We start from the raw sequence: 22,103 nt of genomic DNA, 5'->3' as shown, positions 1-22,103 counted from the left end.
CATGTTTAAGTGAATAAATTATGTGAGAATGTAAGTGATCAATTGTGGTTAACTGTTAAAAAGTTCACTTGCAACCATAGGTCATGCATCTATTTAGTTTTTTTCCACAGGTAACTTTTGGCCAAAAGAGCAAGAACATGTCTGCCCAAGTAGTTACATGTGGAGAAAAACGTCGATAAATATTTTCACCGATTCAACAAGGATGAGGGGATTGGAATACGAAAGTTTAATATTTTTAATTCTTGGTACATCATAAATATTGGTGTTTAAATGTTAGCGTAATCGATTTGTATTTTTTAAAATATTGCGAAGATAATTGACATAACATGTGTACATTCTAAGTGGGGACAATCTCATTATTTTAACTTATCCTATGGAATGAGTTATTCCATTACTATTCGCAATGAATTATTAGTTTTATTTCTAAACTATTGATTCTCTTAAAAATATCTCTTTATTTGATAAACTGAACTTAAATACATTTTCGATCTTACAACTTGAAAGAAATACACTTCTAAATTCTTGTCAAATTTTACATGTTTTCAACATTTCTCTTCGCTTTTTATCAAGAGTCTCATGCCCCTACAAGAGTTTGAGACACTTGCTATGTCATATGGGGTATATCTAAGGGGTCGCTCGGTGTAAAGGATAACACCAAATAATTTTGGGATTAAGTTGTAATGTCACTTAATTTGTTGTTTGCTTGGCACGTCTGGGATAATTTATTTCGGAATTAATAATTAGTATCGGGATAAATTATCTCTTCACTTGGGTGGTATAGTAATTTTGGAATAACTTATTACGGGATAAAATAAGTAAATGATAAAAACATTCCTTTAAACTCTTTTTATACATCGCTTTCACATTCATTAAGAGTATTTTTGTAAACAAATAAATTGTTCTTAAAATTTATTATTTTGAATACAACAAATCAAACACTCAACAAAAATAATAATAATTCCATTATAACTAATTCCACTCTAACTTGAATTCAAACCAAACTATCCCTAAGTTTAATTAGTCAAATAGATAGATGATTTTAAGGTTGACTCTCTAGTATATATGGAAGGATTAATAATTCTAGAACTAATTAATACATTTAATTAAATATAAGATAAAATAATTATTACATTTTACTGTTTAATTATTATCTCTTATCTCTCGTACTAAACACCTTTAAAAGTTTTACAAATAAAAAATAGTTTCATCCTTTAATAAGCCTTCGACTTGAGATTAATGAGTTTCCAAAGTAGGTATCTAATAATGAGGTGAGAATTATTAAGCTTTTTGATAATTTGAATCTGAATTAATCGAAATCTTAAAATAGAATACTCTCAAAAGAAGATTGTCCACGTGGGAGTAACGTGAGAATGAAAATGTGGGAGAGCCACAGATAACATGAGGTGGTGGTTAACGTTGACTACTCCGGATTTCTGTTTGATTGAAGTTTGCTGATGCCAGCACGTACTGTTTTTGTCCTTTCAATTACTCCCTCCAGAATTAATTATTTTTATTATTCTATAATTACAACTTTACAAGGCACACAAATACTAGGCAATAATAAAAAAAATATGTGAGGTAATACTGGCTCAATGTTTAATAATCTCTTTTAGGGATTTTTATTAATTTTCTCAATATTTAAAGTTGAGAAATAACATCTTTTAAAAAAGGATAAATCCTTTTTGGGTATTTTCTCTATCTATTACACCCATGTGTCTTTTTATTGATTTGATGATGCATAGAAATATAAATATTTTCGTATCAAAATATTTCTCTAACAAACACGTCAATGCACACGTGGCTAATTAAAATAGGATGGCATGGGTTTAGCCTTTAGGTATATACTTTTGTAACGTGTGATGGTCTACCTGCCATGATTATGTATATTTTGTTAAAAAAAAATCTACATCTTGCTTCTTTCATCGGTTCCATATTAATTGAATTTGATAGACAATGCATATATATTAAGAAAAATATTTATATATATATATATATATATATATAATTTAAAAAAATATAACTTCAATAAATAAAAAGGTAAATATAAAAAAAATATCAAACATTCATTTCGAACTTTGAATAATTTAATAATTTAAAACAATGAAAAAATCTTTAAAAATTCACTTATTATAGAATATAAGGAGTACGATTCTTCACAATCAACAAGGTCGTCAAAACTAATTCCTCATTTTGTTTTTTAAATCACAATTTATTTTTTATTTTTAAGATACTTTTTAAATTCTATATTAAATAAATTAAAATAAACAAACAAATTGAAGCGAAAAGAATATTATTTTTCAATTTTTAGTCTAAACTTGATTTTCTGTTATTCACACACTGCTACAAGAATAATGATGTTTCCTTTTTTCCTTTTTATTTAATCAAAAGTACACCATATTATGTCAACTATCTAATAGTAGTAATTATTATAGTATATAAATAGCTTCATGTTTCTAGGTCCCATCGTTCCTCTTTTTTATCCTCAATTGCGAAAATAAGTTTTTTAAAATCAAATTTATGTTGCTCTGTGTAGCTTTTACTTTGCTATATTAAAGGAGCCAAAATGCCAATGTAGTTGGAGAGTATATAAGACATTAAAACGAAATTTCATAGAAGTTATCTTGTTGGAGACTTGGAGTCATGAGACATATAGCTGTATTTAGACAATTTCACTTGAGTATAAAAATAGTATAGAATATAATTTATTAATATTACTGACATTAGTAATCCTGATATTATTTATGATATAAGATTATCTTTTATGTATTATTTATTTTGATTTATTAAAAATAATATAAATTACATATTTTTTAAGAAAAACATTTGTTTGTAAAAATACCCTCTCCACAAATATAAAGGAACTTGAAAAAAGATTTTGAAAGGAAATTATGTCTATGATCATGCTAATGTATACATTAAAATCTGTTTGTATTAGTTAACGAAAAAGCATACCAAATAAAATATTAAGTTAATGTATGTATTTTTGGATAAAATTGTAAATAGCCAGTAAATTTTAAATGTGAAAATAGATTTATTGTTCAATAAATATTTACCCTTGTTTCTCACTATTCACGGCCCACCTATGTGAACAATCCACCCAAACAAGTGAAATTACCCATTTGTCCGATTTTGTCGCGAATTTTTTGTCCTTTTTTTCAATTAAAAAAGCATTTATTGCCACATAAATCGTTAATTTGTCAGTCTTTTCCCCTTCTCTCTCTCTCTCTCTCACCCTTTTCCCTCCCATTCTTCTTCTCTTTTTTCTCTCTACTCACTACTATACCCCCCGCTTCCGGCCACCGGCAATCTTTTTCCGGCAATGTCGGACCATTCTATATTTGCTCCTCTTTTACCTTCCGATCGCCTCCCACACAAATCCAACGGAGACAATCAAGAATACGCGCCTGAGCCGCACGTGATTCTCACCGTCGAAGACGATGGGGTACAACATCAATTATCAAACGGTGATCATCTGGGTACCCATATTTCGGAGGTGGATGATAACCCATATGCGTTTCTTGGAGCGAATAGGTTCGACATGCCCGGATCCACCACAGTTGACCCGTTTAGGAATAATACACCTAGAGTTGAAGGGGTCTATGAATGGTTAAAGATTGTTGTGTGTTTGCCGATTACCTTGGTGAGGTTGGTACTTTTTGGGTTGGCTTTGATGATTGGTTATGTGGCTACACGGACTGCTTTGCTAGGATGGAAAGATAGAAGCAGTCCTATGCCTAAATGGAGGTCTAGATTGATGTGGGTTACCCGGATGAGTGCACGAACTATCCTCTTTTCTTTCGGGTATTTATTCAATCATTTACTTGTAAATTTGGTCAGTCAAAGAATGCTACTTTGTTTAATTTGCTTGATGAAATAAGATTCTCCAAGTAAAGGAGTAGGATTTCATGATTTGTGTTGATAAAAGTCACTCTCTTGAGCAAGACTTAATTGTGGAAAGATCAAAATATTATTTGTCTATTTTCTGGTTACTTGTGAAAAGGTTGAGAGAATAATTTATCCACTTTTTTCTCAAATAGAGCTGCTAAGTTAACTTTGTGTCTCTTTCTGTGTCATTGTGATATCACCTGTATTGCATTGAATCTTCATTTATTAAATCGATCCTTCATATGCATGAGTGCTCGACACATATGGTTGGGGATGGGTGTGATATGAGTTTGAATACTTCCTGTGGATCATCAAAAGAGCTAGATTTACTTGCATTGGATACCTACACACGCCCCTGTTGGATATGTTGCTGAGACAAGCCCAATAAAATGGAACAGTACTATGATTGTTGCAAACCAAAATTTTATCCTACTTTTGAGTCGGACAGGATAGAGCTTTAACTTGCAGTAAGTATAAACCTACAAGCTACACTATTCCATTTCTAGAGATTGGGGAGGTTTCTGAAAAGGCATTTCTGCTAAGTGCTTGATAATCATTTTGATTTTCCGTTTGTTTAATTTTGTTACAAGTAACATCAAGGTGATGAACCTATATGCATGGATGAATACTAAGACCCACACTCAAACATCATACATCTGATTTCAGTCATGGAGTTCTTTTCCCTTTCTTAAATCTCAAGGCCCTGAAATCTTTTCACTTCTCATTGATGCGTAGTTTTTTCTTTCTTGTCTTCAGTTATAAGTGGTTAACATCCATTTCTGGCAATCAACTCACAGAGATTTTTCCTGAAGTTGAGTTAGACTCTTCTCTTATTCCCAAACAGTTGCTTTCATTGAAAACATAGGCGTATTTCACCTCTTTTTCAACTTGAGACCTGTTTTTTTCTGTTACCTCACCTTGTACAGCTCTTCCAGCTACTCCTTTATGTCTTTCTTGGTGTTGGTTCATTGTCATCCTTCTGTTAGTATTAAGTAATCCTTTCAATCTCAAAACGAGAACAGGATACTTGGAAGAACTTTGTGATCTGAAAAGACTTGCTTTTTTCACTAGTTTTCCCATTTCTTTACTGGATATGTTAATATCTATTCTGTTGTGTTTTTCTTAATGGCCTATGGCTACTTGGTGAAGATATGTCTTTCCTTCTCCTGCTCTTAGTGTTTTGACGAAATCCCTTTGTTACCTTCTTTTAATTGAACAAGATTACTTCTTGTTTGGATAGGCTCATTATGCCAGTCATTTATCTGAACATTTTCCCCTTTATTGCCATAAATTCTTTGTGCAACTAACACTCAAACCTGAAGTGTCAGATGAATTATGACTGTTAATAGTATTTTTTGAAATGAAAAGTTTGTTATTCAGTAAAAGTAATGAGTTGTGCTTGTTGGTATTTTGTTTACTATTTTCATCAACCCCATTTCAAGTGACATTTCTCAAGATGGCTTCTTTTCTGAGGTCAAGTGGAAACTAAGTGATTAAATAAAACATCAGTACCGTAAGCTTGAGATTTTGTTCTTTTCTCTATTGAATACGTGGATGGTGACGGAGGGGGTGAAAAACCTGGGATATTATTTAGCTCATAGTTGTTGGAGCTCTGGGGAAACCTGTGGGTGTTATATCGCTTGCAGGTGTTGGAACTCTTGTGAAATTTAGTGGCAGATTTATGTTCTTAAGGGAGACTACTGGCCTAGTTAACTCAATTAAATAAGTTTTATCCTTGCAAGACATTTTTTGATCATTAAATATACCCTTATTAAACTTATTTGTATTCCTTTTTTTTAAAGATCAAGTAACTTTTTAGTATTCCTTTCCCAAGTTTGAAGATCTTCTTCTATTAGTCTTTTTCCCTTTGTTTCTTGTAGCAGTTTTTAGTGTAACATGGATTTATAAGATTAGTGGTTTCATCTTGTATGTAAGTGGGGTAGAATCCCATTGTGGTATTCAATGTGAATAGTAGCTTGTTAGTTGATAAGTCAGGCATTTTGTGCTGTCCAAGTCAAACAGGTAGGTGCATTTTAAAAGAGGTCATGTTAGCTTTTGTCAAAGTTAAAGGAATTTGTTTTATTAGATTCTCTCGCCGTGCATTGTGTCTGACGATAATTATTATTTTTTGTTCCTTTTCCCTTTCCTATTTACTGTTTCAGGTATCAATGGATAAGACGAAAAGGAAAACCGGCACCAAGGGAGATAGCTCCCGTTGTTGTATCTAATCATGTATCGTACATAGACCCTATCTTCTTTTTCTATGAATTATTTCCAACAATTGTTGCCTCTGAGTCCCATGATTCCATGCCTTTCGTCGGAACCATTATCAGAGCTATGCAGGTAATGGGCACAACAACACTATCTCAAATTTTCTTTCTACTTGTTAGCCTATTGGTGCTATTACATATAGTTTATGTTTTGTCCTTTGTACACAGTACACAGACTTTCTTCATTTGATTCTAGCTTCCAATTCTGCATCCAGTTTATTCTGCCTCAGCTTGCTTGGTATATATTTCTGTAATTAGGATACTGAACTTGTTTCGCAGGTGATATATGTAAATAGATTCTCTCCCACTTCAAGAAAGCACGCTATAAATGAAATAAAGGTAAATAGTATCTGTCTTTGGTCTCTTGCCTTTTTTTTTGTTTATAAGATGGTCTCTTGTTTTTTTCTATCGATGCTATCGGATGATAAGACTTCTTTTTGGTTATTATGTTAGAGCATTTTATTCTAAGGTTAGTTAAATCTACTTTTTACACGTAGTAGGCCCATGATCACTTGTTGCATCTGTATTATAGATGTTTTCAGAATGTGGTATTGAGGTTTACCTTGGAGATATGAAATGTTATGTTCCATCCCAGGTAAAGCCTGCTACTTTAGTTCCATGTCTCAGGATCTTAGGTTGAGCTCTATTCTACAAATAGATGCAGATCTATTGAAGTCTGGAGGTAGTTTTTGAGCAATTTTTTTTTTGTTCAACCACTTGCCGACATGCTAAGGATTGTAGAAGATGGGCAAATTATAATATCTGATCCATAAACAACTCTTGATCTTTTTTATCAACAAGTATTTTTCCATTTCTAAAGGCTTAAACTTCCAACTGGTGTATCTGACTGCCGTCATGGTAATGACTTATTTACAGTTATTCACTTGATATTGAGGTAAACCTTTATTTAGAATTAAACTGGTACATGAAAAGTTGCCACTAAGAAGAAATGTCAGCAAAATTTATATGGCAGAAATTTTATGAAGTCCATGTACTCTCTTATTCAGTTCAATAAAAAGGTCTGAAGAAGTAATTTTCCCTTTAGCAACCATCTATTTAGCTCTCTTCATAAGGAATACTTGGCACATATTTATATGCATAACTACAAAAGTTTCACTTTGTACTTTAGCTATGAAATAGAATTAGTGAACAGCTCCATCCATAATTTGTAAATAAATAATCTTTCCTGAATGTATAAATATGAAGATGAAGTGTTCTAGGCTTCTAGCAATATATAGCTATTTGATACAGAAATATGCTTTCAAGGATCTGAAAACAGAGAAAGGCTTCTTGCGATCAATTTCCCCGAGTGCTTTTATTTCCTGAAGGGACTACAACAAATGGAAGATCGATTATTTCCTTTCAACTTGGTGCATTTATCCCAGGATATCCTATCCAGCCTGTTATTGTGCGGTATCCCCACGTACATTTTGATCAGTCATGGTATACTCTTCCTTCTCATCAAGTACTTTGCTGCTGATTTGTTTTAGTTATATCACCCTCATGTGGGTTTTCATTGTCGTACAGGGGGAATGTATCCCTAGCAATGCTGATGTTTAGAATGTTCACACAGTTCCATAATTTCATGGAGGTATGTATGACTTGCAGTAAGAAAATATGTGACTAACTGTTCATGGACATGTATGCACTGCTCAATGTGGTGACTTCCTATGGTGTCACGCTCCAAATCTATGATGCTTTTCTGCTACGAGTCATATGTCCAGAACTCTGCTCCTTTCACATATGAAAATCTGCTTCCTTACATGTATATGCATCTATAGTTATTAAGCAGAATGACTTTATCAATGTGATGGTGTATGACTGCCAATTTTTACCTGTTCATGACCTTATAATTTTTTTTGAGTTGTTAATGAAAACCATGAATATTCTTCAGTTCCAGTGAAATTTGGGGATTAATCTGCTGACTGTTGCTGGATTTGGTACACTGGCACTTTTAAATGTGTGTTTATCTTTGTATTAATCTATGTCCGGTATAGTCTAGACAAACTTATCTTCATTATGGTTAGTCAAGACACCAGCCGGTCATTTCCAGTTGTCTTGTAGGCCTATCTGCTCTGGTTCATCAGCTTTAAGTATTTTACAACATGTTTTTGATAGTTTTAGAGTTGTAGACCAATTTGCACTGATTCATTAGTTGTAAAGATTTAACTGGGAAGACGTTATTATGTGCTTTCAGTATGCTTGTTTCATACAGTCTTTTTTAAACATTGCTAAATATATTCTTTAAAATGATAAATAAATTTTAAAAATATGACCTACTGTGGAACTTTGGGAGTCTTAACTTCTACATCTTTGGGATTTCATTGAACAATTGTCTCACTTTGTTTAGTAATGTGCAGGTTGAGTACCTTCCTGTTATTACACCTCATGAAAATCGGAAAGAAAGTGCTGTACGACTCGCTCAAAGGGTGAGTCTGGTCTGTAGAAGAATTTATTCTTCTGCTATCTGGACAAGTTTTTATTTTTCATGTGTATTGTATGTTGTTGCGTATAAAAACTTCATGGATGATCTTATATGCAGAATTCATGTTTGTTTCCAGCTTCTTTTAATTAATGTGCTTATGTTTTCCATTATAGTAATCCGACCCAGTAAATTGCTGCAAATTTCTATTCAAGCTGTTCATGTCTCTCTCACTAGTCTGGAGTAGTCTTCTGTTTCTTTTCTTCCACACTGTCTGAACAAAAAACGCAGCGGAATTGTTCTTGCGGAGTTGGGTGTGACATGCATATGAGTATTATTTCATTTCATATTCTTCAAATGCACTAGAGTTAGGAACTGCACATACCAGTAACAGATATTACATAGTTGTGAACAAATCCATTTAGTATGTGTGAGGTCAGTGGTTATTCACTGATGTGACATTTTAGAGTCTTTTTTGCACCATTTCACCCGATTAAACTTGTCTGATCATAAAAGTGATGTCCATTAATACTTATCCAAAAGAAAAGGTTGATGTCTGTTTGTTGTCTCACGTATCACCTCTCCTTTAGAGTACTCTTTGGATGTTTTCTTTTTAGTTGGTATAGCTGCAGATGAGGTCACTGTTAAGGGACAAGACAGTGGAGTTAATAATTGTCGAAGCTGGGGACTTCTTTTACAGTTTTAAGGCCTGATTTATCTAAATTTTCTCCTTGCAGCTTATGTAGTGCGGTTCACATATGACTGATGAATAAGTTATGTTTGTTGTACTTGAAAGATTCTAATATTGACTTGACACACACAATAAAAGAACAGATTTTGTGTTATGCAGTTAAATGTCATTTTGGTTGATAATGTATGTGGTTAAATATTACTAGCTTGTCTAGACATCTTTTATATGTCCTATTTACGAAGGCTTGATCCTTAAATTAAAACGTATGATCAATACAGACTGGACATGCTGTTGCAAGTGCCCTTAATGTGGTACAAACATCTCATTCATATGGCGATGTATTGCTTCTTTCTAAAGCATTGGAGGCCAATCAGGTATAGGGTTCTTTTCAAGATTTTGTTAACTAAATCATATTCATATTGTTTATGTTGATGTATTGATTTTTGTCTCTTCCTTTGGGGTATCTTAGAGAAACTGATGTTGGAATCTGACTTCTTAGCACTTTTCTGGGGATCTTCCTAAAGAGCTCATGTAGCTTATTTGAGACTAATATAAACTTCTTATGCTATTAGACTGTCAGCAAATAGATGTTGATGCATTCAGTGCTGCTTAGAGTACTCCACCTATTGCCAATCTACTACATGTCTAGTCCCAAGAGCTGTATGGTCACCTCCAAGAGTGCCCTCTTGATAGTTGATACTGTAATATCTTTTATATTATCTGGGTTGTTGACAACACTATGGGATTTGTGGCCCAGAAGCATGCCAATTTTACCTCCAAGAGTGCCCTCTTTATTTTTTTTTTATTTTTATTTTTGACATAGGTAACTGTTTCTATTTCTGTAACACAGTACATGGGTTGTTCTGAAACCATATTTACAAAAGATCTCAAAAGGTTACTTCTTTCTCTTGCTGGTGTTCAATGCTGAATAATTCAGTACAGGTGCAACCCTTTGGAGTTTTTTCTATGTTTTAGTCAGTGAATTGCTTGCTTAGGAAACGATGAATTCTTTCCACTTGTTTATTAAATCTAATTTGTAGTTTGCTTGTACAAGGTATTTCAGTTGAATGTATCACTCTGGAGTAATGTCTTTTTATCCATTTCCAGGAAAATCCCTCGCTCTATTTGGTTGAGATGGCAGGGGTTGAAGCGGTGAGTTTACTTTAATTACTTCATCTCCTGAGAGAAGCAAGTTCACTTTTGTTCAGCTATTTTCTTAGAGTATGCTTATTTTGCGACATGGTGTGTTTGTAAGTTAATTGTGAGGCAAAACTGGGCATGGTGTCCATTCTACGGACTAGTACATTGACATTTCTCAAAATGCAAAATGTGTAGCTTCATTGCCTCTTAAATTTGGTGTAGTGCTCAAATGAAGCCTTTACTTTTGCCCCATAAGTTTAGAGTAGATTCAGTTGGTTCTTTTATGTAGTTGCTTTGAATACTACAAGGAAGTTGGGCACACACTAGCTCAAATTATGAATACTCCAGCATTTATTGTTTGATATACTTTTAGGTACATATAATGTTCCGATTAACATAGGTATTGGATGACTTCTATGTAGAACAATACATATTATAGCTTCATGTTGTTGTGCATGTTATGTATACTGGGCTTTCCCCCTATTTGTTACCAATAGGAACACGTATTTACCATAATATTAGTGCTTTGGGTTTCATTATGGTGTGATATAATGTTGATTTAGGTTGATGTTGGGAGAGGATAGAACAAGGAATGCGAGTGACATAGAAATGACCTCGTAAATGGAGTTTTAAATTATGTGTGAATAGAGTTACCAAACAGAGGACTTCGTAGTATCCCAGACATTTTCTGTTGTCAAGCTAATCTTTCCTATTGTAATTGATGATAAAGGATTTGGTTCAAGAAATAATTGGTTATCTTTTCTAGATTCCATGCACCGGTAACTACAAAACAATAAAATTGTGTAACTATGTACTCTATCATTGAATTATATCACAAAGAAAAAGATTATTCCCATGAATGAAATGCCATTTTTCTGAATATGCAGTCCAAACCTTGCACTGAGTAACAAAATTCTTCAGTGGTTTATTAAGATATCTGAAGCAGTATTACTACCTAATTTTATGCAGATTTTTGTTTCGTTGCAAGCAAAGCTAATTTTTCAAAAATGTGGACTGAACATGATGAAGGATATATGATCCTTTTCATTTTTATTTTTTTTAGGAATTTCATTTGAGCTCTTTGGAGGCTGTAGATTTTCTGGATGTTTTCCTTTCAATGAACCCAGACTCCAGGTATGCCATTTTTCTTGTTTTAAGCATTATGTTTGTGCTCTTTAGAGGCTGTAGATTTTCTGTTTGAAATATCCCTGTTTCAATGAACCCAGGCATTTGTTGTTGTCAAGCTAATCTTAGCTGGACAAATTTCTGGGGGCACATGGCCTGGTAGCAAGGGCCTGCTTGTATGTATGATGCTTGTATTTTGTTGACTAATAACTTTAGTGTTCCCTGTTACAAACTTGGTAATATTTATATGGCTACGTAATTTATAATTATTTCTGGAAAGCAGAGTACCATCAGTTTTGCTATACTTTTCCTGACCCTTTAAAACAACAACAACAACACACCAAGTGTAATCACACAAGTGAGGTATGGGGATGGAAGTGTGTACGCAGACTTTACCACTTCCTTGTAAGGTAGAAAGGCTGCTTCATGTTAATACTCTAAGGGCTCGTTTGGTGTGAGGTATAATAACAAATAGTCCCGGGATTAAATTATAGTACCGCTTATTTTGTTGTTTGGTTGGCAAGTTCGGGATAACTTATCCCGGGATTAATAATTAGTACCGGGATAAGTTATCCCTCTCCTTGGGTGGTATAGTAATCCCGGGATAACTTATCCCGGGATAAAATAGGTAAATGACAAAAATATCTCTTTCAACCCTTTTGTTATATCACTTTTTACATTAATGAAGGGCATTTTTGTAAACAAATAAATTGTTCTTAAAATTTATTATTTTGAATACAACAAACCAAACACTCAATAAAAAATAATCCCAACACAACTTATCCCATCATAACTAATCCCAACATAACTTATCCCAACATAACTTATCCCATCATAACTCATTTTCAAACCAAACGACCCCTAAAAGCTAGATGCTTAGTCAATCTATTTAATTGGAACTTTTTGTCTCATGTAAATAGTGTTGACAATTTGTTTGGATATTGTTAGCTCTTTCATCCTAGCTTAGTACTCATGTAAGGGAACTAACTCTCTGTCTTTGTACACTTTTGCCTTGAGCATCACACTGGTGCTCTTTAATGAAATCTTTTACTTCATTTAAAAAAAGTATTTCGAAAAAGGAAAATAACGGGAGTGATGAAACCATGACAAAATACTTAAGAAAGTATGACTAAACATTTTAAAAAGAAATAGTAGCTACAAAAGAATAAGACCCTTTAAAAGAGAAATTATAACATGTCCTGATTTATTTGTGCTCCTCATGGTCTTTGTGAGACTACACGTTTTGTTTGTTCGTGAACTGATTTAAATCAGATTAAGTCTGCATCTCTTGCTCCATTTCATTGGTTTTCTCTTGTTAGACTATGCTTAAACCTAATTCTCTCACTCACGATCTCTTTTCATTGTGTGAGTTCCTCCCATTCCTATGGTTTACGTGTGTTTCATGCGATCGTCCTTGCTCCTTCCAAGTTTAACTGGTCTCAAGAAAATTTGAAATTTGTGGTTTTCATGGTATCACAATGTATCACTATCTTTTTTTCTCGTCTGATTAGATTATTGGGATTTGTAGTTCTGCTTTGATGCAATTTTTGTAATTGTAAATTGTACTTGCAGTAATTTCTATTGTGTCTGCAGGGGACAGGTCGAGATTCATCACTTCCTCAAGGTTTTAAGACTGAAACCCTCTACTCTTTCTGAAAAGGTAACAAATATTGGTTCTGATTGTCACAGTTTGGGACTTTGAGCATTTGTTTTCTTATTGCTGCTTTCATCATTCATTCTATTGCAGCTGTTTCCCTGAAATTATGGTTTATGTTTTTCACTGCTTATGTAATTCTATAATCTATACGTTTTAGGAGTTGCTTTCTTGGGCTTGTAAATGTCTGTTCTGTCATCATCTTTGGGTTTGCTGTCATTGGTTATCAGCTTTTGAGAAGACTATTCTACTTGGTGTCCTTTTTTCGGTTCAATGCCTTTCCTGATAGACCACTTTAATCCTCAAACATAAGATGAGAAGGGTCAATTCTCACCATTGTTAAATTATGTGAACCGCCTCATCAAAAAGCTTAATTGTAAGAAGGGGATCACTCATTTTTTTAATTTTAGGTACGCAGCACACCTTTTCATTTGCAGGTTTAATTCTTTTTTCTTCAAAGCATGAGAACAGCTAATGGGTGGCGTGAGACTCAAGCAAGGACAAGAATCTTTGCGTACTTGAATACCATGTTGAATTGTGTGAACTGCCCATTTAAAAAATTAAGCTGCTGAAATTAAGTAGCTTGAGAGGGGCCACATTAGATTGGAAGACATTGAAAGCAAATAAGTATACCAAGTAGAGTAGTCTTTGGTCGAGTTTGAAAGCCACCCTTCATTAGATTAATGTCCACATCTTGGTCCACATAAAAGAATTAGGCCAAGCACGTGAGGGGCCGTTGTGATGACATAATTAAGTAAATGAAAGTGTAGCCTCGCTAGTAGCTTAAACTTTTAGATCATAAGGCTCACATGCTTCAACAATCATGATCAACTTGACATATCAAACATTGCAATTCTACAAAATATACTAATATTTTCAGGATTATCCAGCTTTCAACTAAATGCCACATAAGAGTGAAGGTTATTGTTTCTGAAATTCATACCAGTTACTGTCAAATAATAGGAAGCTTAAGATATGTCAGTGAGGTCAATTTTATTAGTGAAGTACAATAATATTCTTAAAAAGAATTCTATTTTGTTGAAAGAGATTGCTGATAAGAAAGTACAATAACTTGCTTCATCTCCCTGAGCTATTCTTCTTGTATTGCAGATATTTGGCTTCATTGACGTGCAGAAAAGCGGTAAAATAACATTCAAGCAGGTGCTCTTCCTCCACGAATTGCGTCTGAAATCTAGCTGTTATCTGCTTAAGTTGTAGCTTTAGGAATTATATTCAAGCAGGTGCTATTATTGCTTCGGCTCCAGTTGTATATAGCATGAAATTAAGCTATTCATTTTCTGATAAAATGTACAAAAAGGGGGTTGGACGGGGTTGGGGGATGATTTTGTGTCATGAATGGAGCTCTAGACTTAGAATTCATGATTGATATGTCTGCTGCTTTCAGTTTTTGGTTGGGTCAGCTCATATCTTGAAGCAGCCCTTATTTCATCAAGCCTGTGAATCAGCCTTTACTGCATGTGATGGTGATGGGAAGAACTACATTATGGAGAAAGAGGTACTATGACTTCCATTCTGTTTGTTTGATAGCTCTTGACTTGTCTCTATAAATTTCCATATGTTTTTTCAGTTTGGGGATTCTCTTATGCTATCGATTCCTGGCTTGAGTAACAATGAGGTGAGTTGTTTTTTGGTTAGTCTTGGAAAACTCTAAAGCCACTCAAATATTGTTGTTTGGACTGGATATGTATCTGTACTATTTTTGCATGTAAACTAGGTCAATTCAAGATTTACAACTCCAATCAGTGTTATTGCTTTGTAAAATTGAGGGGTTCATTTAACCTGTAAGAAATGTTTAATGAATGAGCTGAAGTGGAGATTCAATTGGCCAGACATGCAAAAATGACTTGAGTGGATTACTTTGCTTAAATGCTATAGCCAACTTCTCTAGAAATTAGGTGCTTAGATTGTAAACAATCTATGGTTTTTCTTATTGCAATACATCTTATTTAAGCTTCTTTTATCTTGACCATTGCAGATCCGTGGACTCTTCACCTTATTTGATATAGATCGCGATGGGAAGATGAGCAAGGACGATTTCATCGGTTGTTTAAGAAGATATCCATTGTTGATTGCCCTTTTCTCACCATGTGTATTGCAACAAATTTGCCCATAGCTGCAGAAGTGAACTAGGTTGATGGGCATAGGCACCATCAATTGGTGGAGAACCCTTTTAGGCCTTCTACCACAGATATGTCTAAGAAATTTTGTTGCTTAGATAGTGTGTTTTTATCCTTACAAACATGACTTGGGTGTTATTAATGTCCCATTTTGAATAGTAAAGTTGTTTGGCCAATAGATGTAATGTCTTGCTTCTTCTTTTATTTCTTCTATGTTTTCGTTCAATTTCTCAAGGGAGATGAAAGTAAAATCTAGGCTCGTGACATGGCTTCTATTAAGTTGTAATGTAATGTAATGTAATGTAAAGTATACTGCAAAAGCTAATGAAATTGTGTACTATACTATTTACTTTTGGGATTTTTGGTTATTTATTTTTCTTCAAATAAGTGATTATGTTACTATCTGATCCGTAATTATTACTTCAACTTGAAATAAAGAATTTAAAGCTTGCAAAACTGTGATATTGAATGTTGAAGTTATTAGTCTTTGTTGAGTTCACGAATTAGAGTAAATTGATGAGTTGTTTTGTGTGATGTTTGGGCAGTTAAAAGGTTACAGGCTAATCTATGTGCCTAATCTGATTTCATAATAGAACATCAGTTTTCACGTTAATTATTACGTAATTACTCCTAATTTGGAATTTGAAATTTTCCTGATAAACTTCAAAGTAAATATAAATAAATAATAGGTTATGATTGCTTGGAAGTAAGTATAGTCAGTGGGAAAACGTACGTATATTTCACTTTTAGTGATTGGAATATGGGAGCAACTATATATATATATATATATATATGGGCTTATATAATATGATTATGATTATATGCATTACTTAATAATTTGAAATTTTGAATGTGCAAAATTCTCTAAATTATCTTTCGACCTATTTTTTGTTGTGTGTGTGTGTTTTACTTAATATCATGAAAATTGTGTAGTTTAAGAACAAATGTCATACATAATTTTGCTAAAAAGAAGGGAAAATCATAATAATAATAACATCAATAAGGGGTATTAATTTATACTATTAAGATTGACGTATGGAAAGAAAAGCATAATTTAGTCTAAAGAATTTGAATTGAGGGTGAAATTGTTTTTGATAATTTTTCTCTAGTCAATTATCTTCGTTGATTCTTTCAAGCTAGTTATAGAAGATTATTTAAATGAAAATCTTCATCGGCATCGACAGCGGTAGTATGATTCTATCCATTCAAGTCTTGGTCTATCAATGAGTCGTCCTATGAGTAACTCTGACAAACAAAAAAGAAAAGAGATGAAATTCAAGCTAAGCAAAGGAATAAAGTAGGGCACAGAAAAGATAAAGAGAAAGGAAAATATAACAATCATGACTTTTTTATACTACATAATTTTCCTTCTCTTTCTCAAATTTGATGCACATACATCAAGCATCTTCAAATTTTTAATCCACTCATCGTTTTTTTGCTTATGGTCCAAAGTGAATAGAGAATAATATAGGTGGTCAATTTTTGCAGGCAAAAACTGTTGAACATTAACGAATATTTTCTCTGAAAGCAATTATATTACTTAAACACTCACCTAATTAAGTGATTAACTGGTCCCGCAGAGAGAATTTTTATTTATTAAAAATACATAATAAAAGCAGTGGCCAGGGAATCATGAAGTAATTGGGCAGATGAATGCACCTCTCGAGAAATTATATAATTTAGGATTAGTGTATATTAATAAAGGATTAATTAAGAAATTAAAAGTACTAATCACATAATTATTTTACATTACAAGGTCTTAAAGTTATAGTACCGACATCTGTCACCACAAGGCACCCACCATGAGGATAAGGGCCTGTTTGGGAGCCCACTTATGTTTTTTTCAGAATTAGTACAGGTGTTTTATTGGTTGTGTGATTTTGGGACCACTTTACTAAGTTTTAGTTACTTGCCACGTATACACAAACACTATTTGCATTATTCTTTTCTTTGCTAAAACTAATCAAATTACTCTCACGCGGTTTGTCGTGTGCGATTTGAATTTAGTCGAAATTTTAATATGGCTTCACGTTAGCGAGTGGGAAATCAAATTACTAAAAATATGTATATAAATTTTTTGGATATTATTAACAAAATTCTTTATTTCGTCTTTGAAAGTGTTCTGAAATCTGATATTTTTATTAAATAATTTCTTTTAATAATCAATGGTTGAAAATCCATGAGGTAATAGTAAGATTTATATACATTCTATGCTCTCCAGAATTTACTTGTGAAATTTTACTGAATATGTTATTATTGTTGTCACACAATTGAAAGTAGTCCATTTTCTGAAATTAAAATTTGAATACTAATTATTTCTTTTGTAAAAGATATTACCATTGGTAGTAACTTTTCTTAACACAAAGAGAATAAAAAAAAATACTACTCCAATAAAGAGAGCTACAATTTTTTATCTTTCCCCTCTTTTACGACAAGAATCTAGGGCAATAATACAAGTTGACGTTGATCAAGTTTTTGAGAGGTTAAAAATATTTTTTTAATAAATATGATTATTATTATTTTATTATATTTAAAAAGTAAGCCTTTTTTCTTTAATTTAAAAAATACGAAATGTGTTTGGTGTTACAGATTTTTTTCCTTTAAGAAAATGTTTGACAACATATTTGGGATGTAAATTATTTAGGAAAGTCTTTCTTCCTGAAATATAAAAAACCTTTTTGTTACTATTTCTAGGAAAAAATAGTAATCTTTATTTACTTTTTTATTTTATTTTATTTACTATTCATAATAAAAAGGAATGTTCTTGAAAAAAGAGAGTACTATTAATTAATGAGTTGAAGAAATATCTCTGAACATATTGTACGTTCTTTCTCACCTCCACAAACTATACAATAAATAAAAACGAAAATGGCACTGAGTTTTCACATCACTTAAATTAAAACACCATACAAATATTAGTTGTTGGTGTGGTGTGATTAATTTGAATTGTGTTACATAAAATAATTAATTTACGTATATTATAACAAAAATATTTTTTAGCGGCAATAAATAGACACATAAGTCTTTATCGACATTAGTTAAATGTCATTAGATCCGATGACGCTAAAGGCTTTAGGGACATATATAAAAAGTGTTAATTGCTGCTAAAAATACATATTTAGCGACAGTTGAGCTATTACTATTAATTAATTGTCGTTAAAGATCATTTTTGATGTAGTGATAGCTGATAGTATAGTACAATTCATATGAATATGCATGTCTTCACCTCTTTCAATAAGTTAACAAAAAAATTCAGTAAAAATTAATTTATCGTCTGTTTACATTGATCAACTTATATTTATTTATCATGGTTATGCGATATAATGAGACTAAAAAAGGGAATATTAATCATTTTAAGTGAATAAATCGTATGTATAAAAATGTCATGCATTTTTTTATTTGGTATAAATTATCATCCAATGTGGGTACATTTTTAGCACGAGTCATTCACACAAATCTTCCTATTATTGGGTTATTTTTAATTTTTGACCTTCAACATTTTAAGTAAGAAATAAGTGGACGAAAATATTTCAAACACCAAAATAACAATATTTTTTTGTCAGGCATAAATTTATATTTTCGTATCATATATAATATCTTATAAGTTATGCATTTTTTTACACCAAAATAATTAATAATCTTTTTTCGCGAGGCATAATCTTATATTTTCGTATCATAATATATCTCACAAGTTATGCCGTATATACTGGGAGCTAGGGCATAATATTTCTACACATATCAAATAAAACGAAAAACTTTAGAATCTAAGGCCAAACACCTACGTACTTGTGATCTAAATTTAGAAATATCTTTCCACAGAAAATAGAATTAATTCCCCCAATAAACATTTCTCTTACTATTTCTGAAATACTTTTTTAAAATAATACTAGTATTCATTACTTTTTTAGTGGAAATATATTCGAGAGAAAAAAAAGAAGCAGTATATGCGTAGATGATTGATGAAGTGAAGAAATGTATACCCTAAAAAAGAAAAAAATGAAACTTATGCCATTTATATTCAGAAAAAAAATATTAGGTGTGTTTGTTAGAGATAAAAATGCTTTCCTCAAAACTAAGGAGATTTTTATTAACTTATCGGTATCGGAAAAGTAAGCCAAAAATTACGTATAATTTTGGCAAATATCATGAGGGTAGGAATGTGGGGAATGGGGGGCTAGAGGATGGGTAAGAGAGAATTAATACGAAATGTTATTTTATTAAATTTGTCTTCCTTACTTGTATTAGGTAAGTAATTTTTGTCATTTCTAAAGAATATTTTGTTCTTTGACAAAACTAAACATAGAAGATTTGGAAAACATTTTTTCTTAGGACATGTTTGAATATGCGATATCAAATTATGATGGGAAAAAGGACAAATATACCTCCGAACTATCATAAATGGTATGCACATACCCTCTGTTATATTTTTGGGACATTGGTGTCGTTGCCATCCAAAAACTAGACCACATATGCCTTTCACTCTAATGGAAGACTAAATAGGGACACGTGATACAATCTTATCCGTCAATCCGGTATTTAATAAATGTCGGATGGGTGGATAAGATTATGACACGTGTATGTCTGTTAGTATAAAGGATATATATGCTTTTATTTTTGAACGGTAGGGGCACCAATGTCTCAAAAGTATGACGGAGGGTATCTGCATACCATTTACGGTAGTTTCGGGGATATATTTGTCCTTTTTCCCAAATATGATTAGTAATTATAATATGAAATTGAAGTGTTGTTGGATATACAATTTGAATTTCTTAATTTGTATTTTTTCTCATAAACATAAAAACCACACAAATTGTGAAAACCATCAAAATTACTCAAATTCTTGTACTAACTTATCAAATGAACAAACTATATAAACAAGACATCAAAATATCAGAATCTCTTCATAGTGTCGTTGAGCATGACTCTTTTTTTAGAAAGTATCAAATATGGATCAAATTATATATTTTCATATATTTTTAAAATCACAATTTGAAATTCTAAATCGTATCTTTTTAACATGATTTGAAATCACGATCTAAAATAACATATCAAAACACTAATTTAAAATCATAATTTCATATCACGTATCGAAACATAACTTTAAAATATTTTCATTCATACGAAACACACCTAGCAACTTTATCTCACGTCCATAAGCCACAAGTAATGGAAGAATTAAAGAGCGTTGAATTTTGACATCATTAATACAAACAAGTCAGTAGTTTTTTCATTTCTATTATATAGAAAGTGAAGTGGGAGGACGACCAAGGGTAAAAATGTAATTTAGTTCTAACAAAAATCTATTAAGAAAGATAATAAATAATTCTAGAAACATCTTTCTATATATGAAGTGAATAATGATCAAGGGTAAAAATGTAATTTCACGCTAATAAAAATCTACCAAGAATAATAACAAGAAAATTAAATAGTTCTAGAAACATCTTAAGTTATTGTGATTACCATTAACTTATTTTGTTATTACTTCACTTTCTTTTCTTTTGTGAGTTATTGTGATATCTATTCATTACTCTATTTTACTATTGCTTTAATTTAATTCTTAGTATTTTTTCTATTCATTATGCTTATCAAAAATGCCTACTTTTAATATAAAAAATTATTATGAATTAATTCATTTCACCTTTATTTTGGCTCTAATTAATATACTTGAAAATAAATAAGTGTGATAAAATTAATAATATATATTAGATTGAAATTAAAGAAAAAGATGTTAAAAAGTAACTTTACAAATAAAAATGAATAGGATGATATCTTTGCATTTAAGACGATCAAGAATAAAAATGTAATTTCATTCTAACATCTATTAAGAGAGACAGCAAGAAAAATAAATAATTCTAGAAACATCTTTCTATATATGAAGTGAATGATGATCAAAGGTAAAAATGTAACTTCATACAAACAAAAATCTACCAAGAATGATAATAAGAAAACTAAATAGTTCTAGAAACATTTTTTTGTTGTTGACGAGAGGGAGTTGCTCGGATGGTAAGCACCCCTCACTTCCAACCCAAAGGTTGTGAGTTCGAGTCACCAAGGGAGCAAAAGAGGTGGGAGCTCTTAGGGAGGGTAAAAAAAAAAACTCATTTTGTTATTTCTTCACTTTTTTATGAGTTATTGTGATATCTATTCATTACTCTATTTTACTGTTACTTTACTTTAATTCTTAATATATTTTTTATTCATTATACTTACTAAAAATGCCTACTTTAATATAAAAAATCATTATTTAAAAATATAATTAATTATTTTCACTTTTATTTTGGCTCTAATTAATATTCCTAAAAAGGAATAAGTGTGATAAATTAATAATATATATTAGATTGATTATTAAAGAATAAATAAAATTAGTATTTGTAACGACGTGTTCCTGTCGTAATAGAAAAGTCAACGGAAAAAATTTTGGGCATGAAATTTTTTTTGTAGTAACTTGGAATTTTCCAACCTAGTCCAGATTTGGACGAAATCGGAGTCAGTAAGGTCTAGGGAAATCTGGTAACAATTGGGTGATCAAATTATTCACATGAGTAGATAGCTAAGACGTTAAGGAACCCGTACGACTTTACGAAATTGAATTCGGTTGAGTAGAACTCCCAAAACAGATCTTAGCGTGAACGGATAGTTTCTGAGTGTAGTTGGTTGAAGGTGTGTTGTGAAATGGGAGTTTCGAATTCTTAAATTGTCTCACTGGTTCCGTGCAAGCCGCTAAGACGGGATTATTTTCTCCAGGGCGGGGCAGCTGTAGCGGGGTAAGTACTGTTGT

The 22,103-nt window shown here is 32.0% G+C and overlaps 1 protein-coding gene across 1 annotated transcript; it reads left to right on the top strand.

Moving 5' to 3' along the window:
- The first annotated feature begins 3,207 nt into the window (after nt 1-3,207).
- Nucleotides 3,208-15,529, top strand: LOC125862816 (lysophospholipid acyltransferase LPEAT2). Its single transcript, XM_049542937.1, has 14 exons — nt 3,208-3,801; nt 6,048-6,228; nt 6,435-6,494; nt 7,435-7,598; nt 7,683-7,746; nt 8,516-8,584; nt 9,547-9,642; nt 10,376-10,420; nt 11,472-11,542; nt 13,127-13,193; nt 14,298-14,348; nt 14,593-14,703; nt 14,776-14,823; nt 15,184-15,529. The coding sequence occupies exons 1-14, from the start codon at nt 3,320-3,322 to the stop codon at nt 15,319-15,321; spliced, it is 1,647 nt and encodes a 548-aa protein (XP_049398894.1). The 5' UTR covers nt 3,208-3,319; the 3' UTR covers nt 15,322-15,529.
- Nucleotides 15,530-22,103: the final 6,574 nt, after the last annotated feature.

This window comes from Solanum stenotomum, chromosome 1 (genome assembly GCF_019186545.1).
Source record: "Solanum stenotomum isolate F172 chromosome 1, ASM1918654v1, whole genome shotgun sequence".
Lineage (NCBI taxonomy): Eukaryota > Viridiplantae > Streptophyta > Magnoliopsida > Solanales > Solanaceae > Solanum > Solanum stenotomum.
Note: the sequence above shows the minus strand (reverse complement) of the source record. Positions and strands in the feature narration are given on the sequence as shown.

Excerpts from the sequence above, each read along its gene's own strand:
- LOC125862816 (XM_049542937.1), top strand. The coding sequence starts at position 3,320 with ATGTCGGACCATTCTATATTTGCTCCTCTTTTACCTTCCGATCGCCTC. Across the intron at positions 7,599-7,682 it reads GTACATTTTGATCAGTCATG|GGGGAATGTATCCCTAGCAA; the intron begins GTATACTCTTCC and ends ATTGTCGTACAG. Across the intron at positions 14,349-14,592 it reads GTAAAATAACATTCAAGCAG|TTTTTGGTTGGGTCAGCTCA; the intron begins GTGCTCTTCCTC and ends TGCTGCTTTCAG.